Here is an 18,081-nt window from a genome sequence, read left to right as displayed (position 1 = left end):
AGTACAACAAATAAACACAGTGATGTTCTTTTTGCATATACTGATTTATAATATAATAACGTTTATCACAGATTAATTGACAATAAGCCTTAATTATTATTGTTCCTCCATGGCAAGTACCCATGCTATCAATATACATATATCATATATCAATACATATATCAATCTACATCAATATCTATCTCAAGCAAGATGGATAGCTACTGTATAACCTCTGATTGCAGATGTTTGGGTTTCAACTTGCTAAATTCATCACTTTATTATTCTGAATAGAAGCCTGGGTTTCCCACATTGTCCTTTCACCATTTCCCAGCAGGTTAATTCCTGTCTACATATGCTGCTTGATTTACGGCCTTACCTTGCTAGAGGTAAATAACACTTAGTTGTCAAATAAGGATATGTTTAACAGATCTGTCTTGGTTGTCTTGGTTGATACTAAAATTAGCTTTAGGAAAATACAAACAAAATATATAAAATTAAACAAGACACCAGAAATGAAAGGATGATAGGATGCCACGCTGTTTGATGGAAATGAGACTTGTCAACCTACAGAGTGCTGAATCAAAGAATTATGAAAGAATTATGTGGCAGGCTAGTCCACTACCTATCTATAGTCTACACCATACTACCTACAAAAAAATAAAAGTTCATTTTTGTTGTTGTTGTCTTTTACCTTGTTCACACCATCCTGGGAGCTGAGGTACCCAGCAGGTAGATTGGCAGCCACAGGAAGTTGTTGTTCATTCGTGATAACTCTGCCATCCTTTAGTAGAGGCAGCCATACTTGGCCAACTGAGGGTTAAAAAAAAACCCAGCACCATTAACATAGCACCAGTACTGGAATAGAGGCAGCATAAGAATTAAGATTTGAATATTAAATCACTGTGTATCTGAATCAAACTGCTACACACACAAACAGCTTCGTATTCACTGAGGGTTGATGTGACTTAAACTGATGGCCCACCTGGAGTTTCCACCACGTCTTTCTTCTTGCTGTTGCTGTCACAGCTCACATGATAGAAGGTGAAGAGAAGGTGATGCTTCTCATGCAGTTGAGTAGGCAGCTCTATCTTTATCTAGAGAGAGCACAACAACATAGTTTGCTAATACCGAAGAAGCTTTGCAGTTGTAGAGTTCAAATTTGCTCAAGCAACATGAGAGGCAATGAGAAGTATTTTGTTATTTCAAAAACAAAAAGGTTTGAAAAAAAAATTGCTTAATCGTGCAACATATCTGACTCTCTGCTGGTAGTTTGTAGCTATTTTTAATCCATCCATTTACTCTCTTCCACTTATCCATATCAGGGTCGTGGGAGGGACTGAACTCTATCCCAGCTACCACAGGGTAGGTCACCAGTTTGTCACAGGACAACAGATACAGACAGACAATCATTCACACTCACATCCACACCTATGGGCAACAGTATCACCAATTCACCAAACCCTACTAATTGCATGTCTTTGGACTGTAGAAGGAAGCCGGAGTACCCAGGAACCAAATTCCACTCTGATGGTGGAGGCAAACTCAGGACCCTCTTGATATGACATGCAGCCCTATTAAGCCATTGTATCTATTAAACTCTGATTGTGAATAACATGAGCAGAGAAATACCTCGTCATAAAACTCAGGGTTCTGCTGATGGTGGAGGACTGCTGCATATGCCTGCTTAGTAAATAGAGGCCCTCCAGGACAGCCATAGATGCACTGCAGTAGATTCAAAAAGTAGGAGCAAGAAATCATGTGAGGACAGGCGGATATCTTGTCATGCTCATCGTGTGGTTTAATATGTTGTGGTCGTTGGTTTATCAGCTAGTTTGAGCTGTCAAGATGAACAATCCAAAGTCAAGATTGCAAAGCCCTAAGATTAATTCTAAGTCAAGGCAAAGAAACCCAAGTCAAAACAAACTAGTCTGTAGTCAATACAAAGCAGATTTAAGTTAAGACCTAACATTCAACACCAAGTCAAAGAATAAAGGCTTCAAAGCCATACTATTATTAATTATTATGATTAAGATGATGATAATGATGATTATTACATAAGTGTTGCAAGAGAACATTTTGAGATCTGCTTAGTAATTGTTTAAATAGCCAAATGTGATAATATCTGTGCAAGGCTTGTGCATTGTAATTAGCTAATATCTATTTTAGGAAAAGTACCCTCTCTTGGAGAGGACATCAATTAGTCTAAAGTGCACCCGTGAACCCTTGAGTGTTGATGTCTTTTGTCTTCTTGTTTAGAGCTTGCCGGGTGTCTAAATAAAGTGACCTAAGTATATGCCTCTATTACATCTCGTAGTTTTATGTTCTGCCTTGGAAGTATGCTATATAGCATATAAATGCACCTTCAGCGGCTGGGCTTCATCCTCATCAGAATCCTTAAATTCAATGCAAACAGCAATATTTCTTGCCTGAAGAGGGAAGAAACAGATAGAACATAAGAGAAAAGTAAGACACATTTCCACGATATCCCAGGTCACATAGAAGCAATTTACCAGCAAATACTTTTCCTACTTTGCCTCTCTGAGTCTATTTCAGACTGTGAAATAGACTTACCCGCTTGTTACAATAAAAGGAGGGAGAAATCTGTAAAGATCTGAGAGCTCACAATAAATTGAAAGAGAGTAAGAAGGCGCAAGGGAAATAAGATCGGTCGGTTTCCTGTTTGGAGCTGACTTAGTGAAAGTAAATGTAACAATCTTGTATTGATGCACTAATCAGAAGCAGCTGCTGTGCATTATGATAACTATCCAGCTCTGCAGCTTGACTGGAAGAGCTTGAAAGAGATCCCAGTTAGTTTCATAGGCTAAACAGAATATCTGCCAAACAAAACCATTTATTTCCTAAAATGATTTGTCTTAGAAGTTTCTCTTTAAAAGATGAAGCAGTGTTTGTGAGGGTCATGCATCGACCAACAGCTCAAAATCAAAGGTATCTTGTATTATTAGTTATTTTGATGCAGCCTTGTTGTGAGTACCTTAGCAAAGCATTTCTGCCCATCGTACTTGAGGTGTTTTGGATAGACATAAAGGTGGTTTTTATAGATGGTGAATGGTTGGGAACACTTAGCAATACAAGGCACAAACTCCTCCACTTCCAGAAGAGCACTGCTTTGCCCGTTTCCTTCAAAGTTCCCCACAGGGATGTAGGAGGCAGTGACACAATCTACAGGAAGGAATGATAGTCAGAATCCTTGTGGATACAATTTGATAACTGTAAATAGATACTCAGAAGTTATGTTATAAATTTGAAGATTTTACTGGTTAGATCTGGGGGCACACTGTCAACTGTTACATCCAAGTTCCCTAAGAGCACAGGGAGCTTAGCCATTTTCTCTGGTCTGTTGGGAACAAAGAAACAAATAATTTTTTGCAAAACTGTATCAAAACATGTTACAGAGAAACAAGTGACTAGATAAGAGAAAGAACGTACTTTCTGAAGTCGGTAAGCAGTTTGAACATGTCCTCATCTGACAGCTTGCTGCTGTCCTGTCTGTAAAGAGCTGAGAATCGTGCACTTTTGTCTAAAGTGCCTGATGCATCTTTAAACACAGGCCTGGGGAGATAGACACACCCAAAAAATAAAAATAAGTGAAATTACTGATGAGCACATCTAAGTTCCACAATACTGGTTTAATAACGTGTGTTCCTATAGAAAGTCTTTCCTTTAGTCACACTTTTCACCTGGTTTGGTTGCTGTATTTCAACTATAACTCCCTATTTTCCTCAACTACAACAACATTAGAAACAGGAACAGCGTTATACTAGCAAGTCAAGCCAAAGTTAACAAAATCCACAAATCCTCAAAGCAAAAACAAAACAACCCTCCACCTACCATTAATATTGTACATAAAATATGTATAAACTCATAGCTGGATTACATTTTTTAAAGAAACCAGACTACTTATCGTCTCCTATTTCCAACCCATGAAGGCATAGCACGAGAGGTGAGCAGTTGTTTGTTATAAGCCCTCTCTCATCACACATTTAGATCAGCACCAGGGACTGTCTTTGATGGTATTATATACACCAGCATCTCACTGAGCGACGGCTTCTGCAACCTGAGATCAAGACTATCATCTAACACTGAATTGAATAGGTAAATTGATGGTTTAAGTATAAGGTGGCTTTATACCTTGCAGCCCAGCCAAATGGCATCCTGTACTGGCCCAGTCGGCCGCAAGCTGTCTTGGCATTCTTTAGCACCTTTTGAGCCATCTACACAAGAAAACAGGGGATTTATTTTGGCAATTACCAGCATAAGACAAGAAAAATACACTTCATATCCTCATCTTCATATAAATGTACCTTAGCAGAGTCAGAGCTCTTCATGTAGGGTTCAGTGCAATGGGCGATCCCTCCCTGTAGGACCTTCTCAATCCTGGCCACTAGGAAGATTTCTGGATGGGGGCAGGTGACTGAGAATATACCCTGTTTGGGATACCGGACAGCCCCCTCTGGGAGCCCACTAGCTAACCTGTGTTCCAAAACACTATCATTACTGCTGCCACTGATTTGCTGGTTGGATCCACTACCATGACTGGATGTCATCTGTCGAACCAAAGGGTGGTTGAGATCCACATGGAAGTTGGCCGAGATCTTTCTGTTGTTCTGGACGTCAAAGAGGGACAGGATCACATAGAACGGCTCCACCTTTGACGATAGAGGACAGGAGGGAAAATGTTTTGAGACAGAGATGCAGTGTAAGAAAAAAGTAAAAAGAAAGCTGCAATTTAACCCTGGAGAACCCATGGGGTCAAATTTGAACCCATGGTTTCCCTAGTAAACCAATGGGGTCGGATCTGACCCCATGGGTTCTCCAGGGTTAAGGGATAGTCATTCTCCTAATGCACTTCTGATTTTCCATTAAGACTAAATGTACCATTGAGGTAATTTATCTTCCCTTTCACTCTTTCCACCAAGCTTTTCCATTACACAACACCATTTGTGTGTGTGTGCATGCATTCAGAGCAGCTCAAGAGCTAATGGCTGTATTGTCCCAGCTGAGCGTTGAGTGTTAGAGTCAGAGACAGAGACCTTGGAGTGACGACAGGAAACCAGCCTCAGACTGGTGCTAATGCATGGTAGGAGGCCAAAGCTGGTTTCCATGGTAGAGAACACTGCGGGGTTTTGATGGGGGCCAGCCAAGTGGGTCATCTGAATTGTCTGTGATCTTCTTAAGTGATTTAAACCTCACCATCATTTGCCAAAGGATATTTGTCTGTTAAGCTGAAAGTTTGTGTGCAAATACAGACACATCCAGCAGCTGCATTTGACTGCTGGGTTTTCACTGATACATACATTAGTTGTTGGCCTTTCATCATTCTCAGCAACACAGCCCTGCAGGTTAAACAACAGGTCATGACAGCTGACCAGGACTCTTTTCCCAAACTTCTCTTCAAACTGTTGCACATTAGGCTCAATGGCAGAAAAGTCTAGTTTCTGTGGAAATAAGAGTTGCTGTCAGAAGGCTTAAATTATCTGCTGCCACAACAAAAATATCAGTCACAGCGATGCTACTGAGAAATCAGACAATACCTGAGTGTCAGGGTCCAGAGTGAACAGCTTGAGGCGAGCTTCACTTCTCATCTTAGATTCAATATCTCTGGCAGTCTGTGAAAAACAAAGCAAAATAAGAATGCATTTCCAATTATAAAGTAGTAACAAACAAATTATGTTGTCCATTTTAGACATCTGGAGATCTTGAAGCTGTGGCATCAGTTGAGTATTCTCTTGATACTGTATGTCTTTTCTCTTTTGCTTCACTCCCAAGCTTGCCTTGGGTCCAGTTTTGGATCTTCCTTCTTACTATTACCAAGTGCTTTCTCATAGAGGGTTGTTGTGGTTTTCTCACCAATATTGCAGACTCTTAGTGAAATATCACTAAATGCACAGTGTAGCAATGTTCTGCATCTACTTCCCCATTATATCGTCTTTTGAAACCCCAACCGGTCGCAGCAGATGGCCGCCCCTCCCTGAGCCTGGTTCTGCCGGAGGTTTCTTCCTGTTAAAAGGGAGTTTTTCCTTCCCACTGTTGCCAAAGTGCTTGCTCATAGGGGGTCATATGATTGTTGGGTTTTTCTCTGTATCTATGAAGTGCCTTGAGGCGACTTATGTTGTGATTTGGCGCTATATAAATAAAATTGAATTGAATTGAATTGAAAACTATCATCGTAACGAATATCATACCTAATTCCTTAGTGATTATTAAAGTATTCCGATTCTGATCATTTATCCTTCCAAAAGATTTTTAATTTAACTGACATTGGCTAAATACATTTTATACAGCATATACAGTACCTAACAACACAGTGCTTTTAAATTAGGGGCAATGCAAAAACCTGTAAAGGCAATGCTAAGACATTACTTAATGTAAAACTGCTTTGCCTTCTGTGTTAGCAAACCATTAGGATTTATTTGAAGTTGTGTTTCAGGGTATCGGAGAAGAGCTCTATCTCCATCTGAATCGGGAATCACAATGAGGTCTGGGTAGCTCCCACTATGTTGTTGTTCACATAAAACTAAGGCAAAGAAATCCCCACAGATCTCAGAATTCTGAGATTAAAGTCAGCCCAGAAACACCAAGTGGCTACAACCAACAGCGAAGATCAAAAAGCAGTAAACACCTGCGTACCGATCCCCAAACATTCAGGAAGATCTCCATCAATGCCCAGGGCCCCCACCGTGACTCAACAAAAGGGCAGGCAGCACCGGCACCCATAAAGAGGAGCTCATAGCATATGCTATAGTGTCACAAGTGCTAGAGTCTCAAGTGTGATCCCAGACTACTAAATCCCATTTTTAGAGATCTAGCACATTATATTGGATGTTTCCTTGGTAAGCACAAAGAGGAAAATGTGGAGGCCTGGATCCTTGAAACAGCTGGCCTAATGGTCAGGCCATAGTTACAATACAGACAGGCTCCAAGTGATCTCTCAAACATCAAAAATTCAGTATACATCCACAGTATGAGGACTGGTACTGTACATGCCAACCATTAATATTATTTCTGATGGACTAACAAGATACCTGAAAGGTTTCTTGAAAATCTCCAGTGGAAAGTTCTGTTTTTCCATGTTCCTCATCTGCTGGAGAGATCAACATAAGGTCTGTTAGCTGTGGCTGCTGCATAAAACATAGTAATGCATTGGTCTCTTGTATTCAGAAGGATAACTGAAAGGAAGTAAAAACATGGGTTATAAAGTTAAAGAAGTACATTTCAGCAAATCGAAGAATCCCACAGGTGCAGCAAGCTTCAAAAAATATAATCAGATGAAAACAAATGCAATTACAAACACAAGGCAGGCAGACAATAAAACATATAAATAATTCAGACAAAGTGTTAAAAAATACATACCATCATTCAGATCGCCATTTTTTTTCTCCTGCATGGCCTGTTCAAAGCTGCTGTGGAGAATCTTGTTGAGGGTAGTGATCCACTCCTCCATCTCTGCTTCACTGTCTGCAGCCAGCAGAAATGTGCTCTTATCCTGCATCTTCAACTCAAAGGCAAATCGACGCACTTTACTGTTCTAAAAGAGAAGAAACACAAACACAGCTTCTGTAAAAGTGGTTTTAATCTTTTTGTTTCCAGTGGACAGCTAACAGAATGCTAACTTTCCTTTTGCTGCATTCAGTTTAACCACCATCACTACCACCACCACAGCTCACCATTACCTGAACAACTCCCATGCATGAGTCAAGGAAGATGGTTCCTTTGGGATCTTTGGAGGTGTTCTCATCCTTGTAGAAGTTGAGGTTGTAAGACCCATCCCCCAGCTGAGCCAGATGGAAGTACCTCCTCTTGAAGGACTATGATGACAATAAAGAATGTTAACATTCCTAATGGACTAATTTTCTCTAAAAAATACTAAAGAACGGAGAGAGAGCATGGGAAAGCTTGTGGGTAAACTGAAAAAGTAAGCAAAGTTTTGAGCTATCACACACAAAGACTAATCTGAGTTCCATATGTTCACAGGGGAAAAAAGGATGCAGGGAAAAGTAGTTCGGTAGGGTTACTGAACCGTCATTATGCACTGAGTATTTTTTTCTTCAGTCGCTTTTCTCACGCACTGCGTGACTATACACCTCTCTGTATTGGATCATCACTTATTATTCATCTCTGGCTCTCTTCCACAACATGTCTTTGTCCTGTCTTGCCCCCCCGGACCCCAACTGGTCGCTGCAGATAGCTGTCCCTTGCTGAGCCTGCTGGACGTTTCTTCCTGTTAAAAGGGAGTTTTTGCTTCCCACTGTCGCCAAAGCGCTTGCTCAGAGGGGCTCATATGATTGTTGGGGTTTTCTCTGTTATATTTGTATTTTGTAGGGTCTTCCTTACAATTTAAAGTGCTTTGATATATATAAAATGTGATTTTTTTATATACAAAAACATCATGGCTGGATCTTAAGACAAAATGTTTTTTGATCTTCCACTTGACGTTTTTGTTCCTTAACCCTCAGAATCATTTAAGAAATTCCAAATGACCGTTTTACTGCGTCCCACCTCAACCTGGTTTTCAATAAATTGCATGCTCAAAAATGTTTTGTCTCACTTCCATTTCTTCTTGTTGCACATTGAAGCTCTACTATATCCAACCATTCAAAATATAAATTTTTGTCATTTTTCAAGTGGTCTTAAACTTCTAATCCGGACTGTATATATAAACAAAGAAAATGTAAATTTCTGTCATTTTCAGTCTGCTGTACTCACCCGCATTGTAACAGTGATTGCACCGTTGACGTTGCCTTTAAAAAGCCAGCCATGCTTAGACACTCCTCCTTTCTGAGATCTCAGAGAGGCTGTGTCCTGGAGGAGGAGATTAAGGGGAAAATAAAAAAATTGTCTGGTGTTGCTATCCTTGTGGGGATATCTCATTGACATAACCATCAAAAATGTATGCCTAACTCTAACCCTTACCCTAATCCTAACCATAACCCAATCGTAACCCTGACACTAAAACCACATTTTGTCATGGTCCTGAGTCTGATGACTCAGTGTTTTGTGTTTCCTTATATTATTCTATGTTCTTGTTTATTCTGGTTATGTCTTTTGTTAAGGTTTGCCATTTGCTAGGTTTCTGTTCTGTGCCTACCTGCTCCCACTTCTCTGTGTTCCCTCTGTCTATCCATGGTGTCACAGTGTCTGCTCGTGAATCTGTCTGTTAAGTTCAGTGTCTTGTCTGGTTCTGTGTCTGTCAGTTTCCTGTTTTATTCTGAAGGTCTCTGTCTCATGTGAGTGTTCTCAGCTTTACATCTGTGTCTAGCCGTGATTTCTCCCAGGTGTGTTCCCCTCCTGTCTTCTATCCCATGATAACTCCTGAGAGTATTTAAGCCCTGTGTGTTCTGCTGCCTGTTGCTGGTTTGTCTGTGTTGCTTTCCCGAGTCTCCAGGTGTCTTTGTTCTGGGTTCAGGTTAGTTTTCCCAGTTTAAGTGCTCTTAGGTTTTGTTTTGTGCCTGCTACATTCTGGTTTGTGTGTCCATCCTTATTAATAAAGCTCACTCGCATCTGAAGCTGCCTGCATCTTGGGTCCTCTATTAAAACTCACACGGCTTGCCCTGCTAGCCGTGACAGCACAAACCAGCCAACATGGACCCAGCGGCATTCAACCAGAAGACCTTTGCCGTGACATTATTTACTCCGTGGAGAAACTCTTTCAACTGTGGCTCAATCATGAGGGAAAGGAGTTTCATCACGCTGTGGAAACAAGGCTACAGCGATTCATTTCCAGGATCCCCTGACTACTGGATGCGCTTCACCCGCTCGTACGGAATTTCATCATCAATACGCTACACCTTCACCCAGCCACAACTGCTTCGCTGCCCGGCCCACCGGAGGATGTTCTGCCCGGCTCAGCAGCAGCCGCTAGCTCAGTCTCCAGTGTCACCTGCTCAGCAGCTGTGCCTGCTGGTTCTGATCAGTCTCTGCACCTGTTGGTTCTGTGTTGGCCACCGCTGAGGGTCCGAGGCGCCCGTTCAGCAGTCTATCTCTGCAGGAGGGTCCAAGGCGCCCGTCGGGCAGTCCGTCTCCGCAGGAGGGTCCGAGGGGCCCGTTGGACAGTCTGTCTCCGCAGGAGGGTCCGAGGGGCCCGTTCAGCCGTCCGTCATCGCTAGAGGGCCCGAGGAGCCGCTTCAGCCGTCCGCCATCGCTGAAGGGTCAGAGGAATTGCTTCAGCACCTTGTGTCCGCTGACGGCTCTGCTGTGCGGTCAGCCCCCTGAACTGCTCGTCCTCCGGGTCGGCCTCCTGAACTGTTTATGAACTTCTCCCTGTGCTCCAGTGTTTTTGTGGATGTTTTGTTTTTGGACTGATGCCTTCAACCCCGTGGGGACCTGAATTTTAGTCCCCACAAGGGCTGTTGGTCCCCACCAGTATAGTAAGAACCTGTACACACATTAAGATAAACAGTGCTGTTGTGCGCCTATTAAGGTCCAAAGTTGAAATCGTTGTTAAAGTGTCATAATTATTGGGAAGAGATGTGCCTTTGAATGCTACAAACAGTGTGGATCTAGAGCAGTAAAGACATTTAGCTTGTAAAAGAGTACTGAAACTAAACAAATACAATGTTTAGTAATAAATTAAAAGCTAAGTGCGCTCTGTTACACTTCCTTGTATTTGAGTTTCTTTGAAGAGCGTTTGGTCAGTCCTAAAGGAAGAATGCAAAGTCACACTTATAAGCTCTGTATCTTACAGGAGCAGAAGTGGATCACAAAGAAACTATGGGAACAAGCAGCTGAAGACGAGTCTGGAATTAGTCATCTTACCTCATCTTTTTCCACATCTTCATCCACCTCAAACACATGAGCCACCAGTTTTTCAGGTCTCAATACCTTACTGAAAAGTTTGGGAAAAGATAATTCAGCCTTGGCTCACTTAATTCAATTTCATGTTAAACCATCTCACAAACATATGTAAGAACTCTTACATATGTTTGGGGCAAATTCTTGGACCGGCGCAAGACGGACGAAAGCGAAAGCATTTGCCAAGAATGTTTTCATTAATCAAGGGCAGGGATAGCTCAGTAGGTAGAATGGTGGCCCCATGATCGGAAGGTCGGGGGTTCGACTCCACTGAACGGCTACCCTGAGGTACCCCTGAGCAAGGTGCCGTCCCTACACACTGCTCCCCGGGCGCTGCACTGGTGGCTGCCCACTGCTTCACTGGGTGAATGGGTTAAATGCAGAGGAACTATTTCCCTATGGGGACTAACACGCACACTTTACACTTTACTTTACTTTACAACTCTGAGACTATTAAGTTTGAAGTTAAACACTCAATGAATGTTTAACTCTTTAGTTTAGTTTTAATGAACTATACTAACCTTTATCCCCACAGCACATTGATAACCTCACTACCACTTCAGCCACATCTTGTAAGGTAATTCTTCTAGCAAGATGTTGATGAAATCGGCAGCTGTTTCTCTACTCTAGCTCAAACACCAGTGGCTCTGGGGAACTAGAACTATAAACAGTGCCAAAACCAGCTTGCTGTTACTCTGCAATGTCTTAACCATGACATACATCTGTAATACTCATTTCTTTTGTGAAGTAAAGGCTCATCCAAGGGCACATATGCATTGTGGTATTTTCTTTTTGTTATGATGCCATTGGGCAACAGCTATCCAAGAATAGTTCTACTTTTCCTTGGTAGGAAAACATCGAAAGTGTTCTATTTTTACTGTGGAGCTTAGAACCACCAAAAGAGAATCCAGCGTTTGATTGAAATAGCCATTCCCAAATCTCATAGGGCCACCCAATCTTAAATCTTCACTCTAACCAAAATACAAGAAAGAAATGTATATCCTAAATATTTTATTCAACCTCGACCGGTTGCAGGTATTTCCCATTTTATTTAAATATAAATAAATGATTTATTTTTTTTTATAAATATGTAACTTCAATTTCAAACTGAAATTCTGTTATTACAGAATAATGTAATGTGCCACCAGGAGGCACCAGTTCACACTTTGGGACTTGTACACAAAGGGCAGTGCCACTGAACACAGTGAGATTTACAATATGTTGTGGAGGCTTTTAGAACCATAGGGCAAGCAGTACAGTAAGAATATATATGCAAATCAAATCAAATCAAATCAAATCACTTTTATTGTCACATCACATGTGCAGGCACACTGGCACAGCACATGCGAGTGAAATTCTTGTGTGCGAGCCCCACAAGCAACAGAGATGTGCAAACACAACAACACAAACGAGCAAAATACAAGAATGGCCAACCTGAAACTAATAAATATATGTACAATATATAATAGTGTATTCATTTCTGGATGTGTATACTAAATATTTTCCTACGTGTGTGTGTGTGTGTGTGTGTGTGTGTGTATACACATTTTTACAAATTAAATAGTAAATAGTAAAAATAATAATAATAATAATAATAATAATAATAATAAAAAAATATATAAAATATACAGAGTTGAATATGTGCAAAACAAGTGGCACACACACACAAAGTGTGATGAGCTAAACAAATTTTGCTAATCTGCTATTTGTATATAGATGATTTGTTCTAACAGCAGTGTGCTTAAGACAAATCAGACTTATAAAGGCAACATGCTTTTACAAGACTTGCTGAGAATGATAAAAACAGATGTGGTGGAGTGCCCTTCTACCAGCAACACTTACATACTGTCTTTATTAATTTCACTGTAGTGTTTGAAACAGAGTCAGTAACACTATCATTGGCTACATGAATGCAGCATTGATAGACTGTTGAGAGCGTGCAGTCTGATGGACCTGTTAGCAGAAGCCTTCCGGCATACTCACTTCGGAAGCTGGCGGAAGTCTCCAGCATACTCCTCATACTTGTAGTTGACCACGTGCCAGTCAGACTTGTAGGTCGTGATACACTGCAGGTACATGAAGTAAAGAGGTGGTGAGGGGTCTCTTTAACAAAGCATATACAGATGTGTAATTAGATTTATTAAAAAAATAATCTAGGAAAAGTATGGAGATGTTTAACAACATTACAAAAATTATTTTTAATTGGGAATAGATGGCCCTGTTGATGCAGGAGCGTCAGCAGATGCACGCTTTGTTCACTCTTCTGTTATTTACTAACTAAATATTATCTCTAGTTTACTAAATGTCTTACTTTACTATTTATAAATGGAATATCTTTGATTTTGGGCCATTCAATGATTAAAAGGAGTCAGTATAGTAATCACCTGGTTCCTCTCCCCTCATCACTTCTTGTGTATCTTCCTTTGTCCTGTCTTGGGTCATCTGTATTGCTACGTGTTCTTGTAGCAAAGTATTACTTATATTGTTATTCCAATGATTTCCGAACTTGGACTTGCTGGTTTGTCCTCATTTTATTCCTGGACTTTGTACACCCATTGCTAATCAGCATTAAAAGTTTATTTATGACTGCCTATGAGTCCTACATTTGGATCCTCAAAACTAATTCACCCCTACCTCTGGCTACATTTATGAAACAATACTGAGATATGGTATTTCTAAATATCACATTATAGTTTGCATCCAAATAACATCTGACCTCTGTTTACTGCATTACAAACTTTTAAAGTACAGCTATTCCCCTAAAAGTAACCCAGCGAGGTATCTGCCTTGGTGGAAGAAGATCCCTCCTTTATACTTTAACACAGATTACAACCAATCAGTCACACAACAAGTGTTGTGTGACTGATTGGTTGTAATCTGTGTTCCACAGCCAATCTGTGGCTGGGTTGTGGGGAATTAAATACTTATTTCACTCAACGACATTTTGTTTCTTTTCAAATGAGCAAACCTAGAATTTTAGCAGAGAATCAAATCATTCAAAGTAAACTTAAAGAATGAATCCTTTCAGAGCACTTGAATGTTTTAATTAAAACACTGTTATACAAGTTTATAGTTAATATGCAGAAAAAGAACATGATTCAATAAAAAAAAACAGCTATTCAAGATAACAAAGCATAAAAGAACATGTTTTTGAGGTAAAGAGCAGTTTAAACATAGCTTTATTATTTCAATGTGTGCTCATCAGTTCTGTGTTCACAAAATGTGAGGGAAAAGGGGGTCATTAAAATGTAGAATAACAAATTATGAAACAAAACATCCCATGTGTAAGGAGCACAGCTGCTCCAGATGTACTTATGATTTCACTCTTGGCTGCAGCTGTGGGGGAATATCACCTATCAGGCTCTATCAGGCTGCACCCAAACCAATCTCAACACACAGCTCTTCTGAAACTACATGAACCACCAATGAACTATAGGCTCCATCTGTGGCCAATCTACTGGACTGTTAGCAAGCATGTAAGGGCGGGGAACATGAATGGAAGTTCATCTGAAGGGGAGCAGAAAAAAATTCCAGCACACATGGTATGACTTGTTTCTAGTGGTCAGATAACATTTGTCTTTTTCACTTAGATTTGACTGAAATATAATTAGCTCTCTCGTTGCCAACCTGCCACAAACAAATCAGAGTATGTCCCTGCATGGATTTGTATCTGAAAATACAAGCCCCCTTTGATGAGTCTTCAAAGAGTGAAATCCAGATACACAATCTGGATGCCTACTTTTGGCTGAAAGGTGAAATCATGGTGGTGCGGTTGAGTGATAAATAACGGACAAAGCAGGCTTGCATCCAGATATGTATTAGTTTTACCTCTTGGACAAACAGTGAGTGAGCTTCTTTCTCTGCAGTCTCTGGCACAGTGGAAAACAGAGTCCGGCCCTGGCGCTGCAGGGTGGAGATCTGAGGGGAGACACAGAAGGCAGGCCTGAAAATGAGGTTGGCACAGCATATCTAGGTTTAGGTTTTTATAAGACCAAAAATTCACTTTACTCTTGTTTGAACTATTGAACTATTGATCCCTATTGGGGGCTTCTCTTTGTACTCTTTTTCAAAAGAAGGTAGGCAACATTCTGGCCTCCTTAGAGCCAAGAAGGTTCACTGCTGTGCTCAGTTACCCTACAGCATAGTGGCAGCTACTTCCTATGCCTCTGTGATTTTTTTATTTCATATGGATGATCGTATTATACTTCATTGTGGCTCCACTGTGTATTGGTTTACACATTTCCCTAACAAGTGAGCATCCCCGGTTTGATCCACAGAGGAGACACAAATCCCTCAGGTTGATCTGATATCCTTGTGTTGGTGTTGTTCCCAGATCATCATACTAAATGCTGTTCCAGGATCAACATTGCAAGTGACCAATCAGAATTTTGTGACGTCATAGTTTTGCGACTTCGGGAAAAACTGGCGTAAAACAAAAAACTGTACTTAAGCTGCGTGAAACCGCCTCTGTCCGCCGATCAACAGACCCTGACCCTAACCCTAACCCTAACCGTAACCCTTTAATAAACAGTAAGCAGAATTGATATTGTCCTTGCAACATTGGAATTTCATAAATGCACGAATGGCTTGGAATAACGTCACAACAATGTGATTGGTCACTTGCAATGTTGAACCTGGAACAACATTTTCATGATGGTCTGGGAACAACACCAACACGAGGATATCAGATCATCCAATCCCTCAGGGGGGCTGTGTCAGGAAGGGCATCCGGTGTAAAAGAGTGCCAAATGAAATGTGCTGAGCTAGCCATTATGCTGACCCCTTGTGAATAAGGGAGCAGCTGAAAGTAGCTTGGTAAACTTGGACAATATTAAAAATGCATTTTAATAATGAAGTGAAAGGAATCATAATGATTACTCAGAGAAATCCTCTGCTACAGAGGATTTATGGCAGCCAAACGTTACTCCAACCTAATTCATCTTTGCCAGCCTTATTAGAGTGAGACATCCAGACACAGATGACGAGTGATAATCCAAAGCAAAGGAGCAAAAAGCACCTCAGGCCAGAAAAAGACTGGCAAGACTTTCAAGCTACTGGAGGTTGTGCTACCACTTAGTCTTCTGTTTTTCTGCTCAAACCACAAAGATGAGTATGCAGCTGTGGCACAATGACCTAGTTTCTTCATTCCTCCATTAGCAAGCATGTCTGACCAGCTCACGTTCACATCAGCCATCAAAGGTATGCCAATAGATAAACTGGGCTCACTTGAATCTTCCTGTGTGTAATCCTGCATAAAGGTCCAATATAGTTCTTATATTTATAATGTGGAAAATTCAGATTATTCAGACTGATATTTCAACTGTTCAGCTTCATTTCCTCTATGACTCTACTCTCTCTCTATGGATTTATTAATGGATTATATATGATTTGGAAAGACAATACAGTATATTAATACAGAGAAATATTATAAATATAGTTCCCAAAATATCCATCTGCTGCTGTAACATCCATAATGTATAGACAAGCATAAAGGACAAGTTGCTCTTTAAAGGTGGCTAAATTTACATTTTTGACTGTGAGCAGGAACTGCTGGCAGCCAGTTAACATCATTCCTTTCACAGTCATTAAAACAGGGCTTTGATGACTTCCACCAGACCAAAGGAGTGTGTTCCCACAGCACTAATGCAGGAGGACAGACAAAATTTAAATACTTATAGGGCATAGAGATCACAGAGGCCAGAGTGGTAAAGGGTAAGAAGAGAGTCTCCTGAGGTCAACCTTCTTCTTTGGAAACTGAAGGTACCAGTAAGGTGACAGTTGGAGATCTGCAAAACTGCCCATGAAAGTACCATTTTCACGTAATCCCATTTAATTTTGTTGTTTTTAAAATACAGGCATTACCGTATTCTGCTCGTATGTGCATGCAGAGATACAGACCAGCATTCTTAGCAGGCTGATAAATGTGAACGTGGGCGTGTGCTCATATGTGTTAATCTGTGCAGCACGTGCACATGCTACACCCACATGTCTGGCTAGCTCCCTCCCTTCTCTATGGGCCCAGTGATGTAAAACATATGGCAGGTTAGATGGACATACTGGGCGAGACCATGAAAACACACACACACACACATTCACTAATCACTATACACTGCAGACGGCCTTGTAATGAAACCCACCCATCATCTACTGATTACGAAAGAGTCCAGAGGGGAGTTGTAGACTGTAGATTTCCCACCACATACTATTGTTGCTATGAATTTTTAATTAATTTATATTTTTTTACTGTATGTGGCATTGACATGAGACAGTGAGCCTGTACAAAACTGCTCATAAAATGTCTTTTTCATGTAATTAATTACTATACATTTTACCCAAATTTATTCAAATAGGAAGAAATGGTGTCTCTGTTAGAGATTCATTTTAGCCATGGATTAAGCCACATTAATCCAGCAGGAGAGTATATGTGGGTTTGAGTCCAGCACAGTAGTGTGCCCCATGGTTGTGTTTGTTTTCATCTCTTCTTTGTTGGTTTGGTGTTTTTGTCAAATTTATTGTGCAGTAAGAAAAGAATAAAGTTTGGTTTATTGCCAAGGAGACTGATTGACAAGTGGCAATTATTTGAGCATGACTTGTTCCAAAAGTGGGAACAGGCCAATCTAACATCAATCTCAGCACTACTGTGATGTCATGTTGATGCATTAAAGAATGCATCAACATGACATCACATGACATTCAAAAGAGCTTAAAAGAGCTTAAAGAAGCTCTTTTGAATGGAAGCAGCAGATGTAGATGCTGTACAGACAGTGTACACAATACAGTAAAAATCCAATGTATGACACATACTTGTTTATACATACTTACTATACTTCTTTGTACTTGGTTTACCAGCTCACAGTTATGGATTCTCTACATTTCCCTAAAAGGTAGTGCAGCATGGCTTTCAGAACTCTCACTTTTCTTACCTGGAAGTCGTCTGTGGGGAACTGCAGCATGTCTCTGAGAACATCACTGATGATCTCAGTTTTCCTCTGTAGGAGCACATTCTCATAATCCAGAGGCTCAATGATCTTTGGCTTTACCTGAAGGAACAGATGACTGAATTAATCCAGCTCTTCACATTTTTGTCGTAGTCATTTACAGCATAAGCGCACAACCTTAATGGCAGTCTTTTACTGTAGAGTTGTCAAGGGTATTATTATTGCACGGGTTGTGAGATAAGTTACAAAAGGAAATCTGTCACAGTGCATGGACAACAAGTTGCCATTGTCCTTTCACAGCATTACTGATTGAAAGCTACAGATGTAGAAACAGAAACAGAGATGGCAGTGA

General features: G+C 40.6%; 1 protein-coding gene across 9 annotated transcripts in view; it reads right to left on the bottom strand.

The window, feature by feature from the left end:
• Positions 1-18,081, bottom strand: part of LOC147302236 (dedicator of cytokinesis protein 9-like) — a 68,020-nt gene that overhangs the window by 24,882 nt on the left and 25,057 nt on the right. For 7 of the 9 annotated variants that reach the window (XM_086281525.1, XM_086281532.1, XM_086281533.1 and 4 more), the window contains exons 2-20: positions 17,715-17,831; positions 14,620-14,709; positions 12,775-12,857; positions 10,756-10,825; positions 8,707-8,802; positions 7,674-7,808; positions 7,354-7,528; positions 7,026-7,084; positions 5,535-5,609; positions 5,298-5,438; positions 4,305-4,649; positions 4,132-4,214; positions 3,430-3,552; positions 3,258-3,337; positions 2,975-3,162; positions 2,343-2,408; positions 1,612-1,704; positions 965-1,076; positions 674-792 (exon numbers count right to left, since the gene is read on the bottom strand). In XM_086281525.1, the coding sequence (XP_086137651.1) occupies positions 674-792; positions 965-1,076; positions 1,612-1,704; positions 2,343-2,408; positions 2,975-3,162; positions 3,258-3,337; positions 3,430-3,552; positions 4,132-4,214; positions 4,305-4,649; positions 5,298-5,438; positions 5,535-5,609; positions 7,026-7,084; positions 7,354-7,528; positions 7,674-7,808; positions 8,707-8,802; positions 10,756-10,825; positions 12,775-12,857; positions 14,620-14,709; positions 17,715-17,831 (2,250 nt within the window). The remainder of the gene's footprint in view (positions 1-673; positions 793-964; positions 1,077-1,611; positions 1,705-2,342; positions 2,409-2,974; positions 3,163-3,257; positions 3,338-3,429; positions 3,553-4,131; positions 4,215-4,304; positions 4,650-5,297; positions 5,439-5,534; positions 5,610-7,025; positions 7,085-7,353; positions 7,529-7,673; positions 7,809-8,706; positions 8,803-10,755; positions 10,826-12,774; positions 12,858-14,619; positions 14,710-17,714; positions 17,832-18,081) is intronic. The other 2 variants (XM_086281524.1, XM_086281530.1) reach the window with 1 other exon arrangement.

Source organism: Aulonocara sp. 'chitande type north' Nkhata Bay, linkage group LG23 (assembly GCF_057382095.1).
Source record: "Aulonocara sp. 'chitande type north' Nkhata Bay isolate Kocher_YH1m ecotype deep benthic linkage group LG23, A_spYH_male_GT1.1, whole genome shotgun sequence".
Classification (NCBI taxonomy): Eukaryota; Metazoa; Chordata; class Actinopteri; order Cichliformes; family Cichlidae; genus Aulonocara; species Aulonocara sp. 'chitande type north' Nkhata Bay.
The sequence above is the reverse complement of the archived record's forward strand: the minus strand, read 5'-3'. Positions and strand labels throughout refer to the sequence as shown.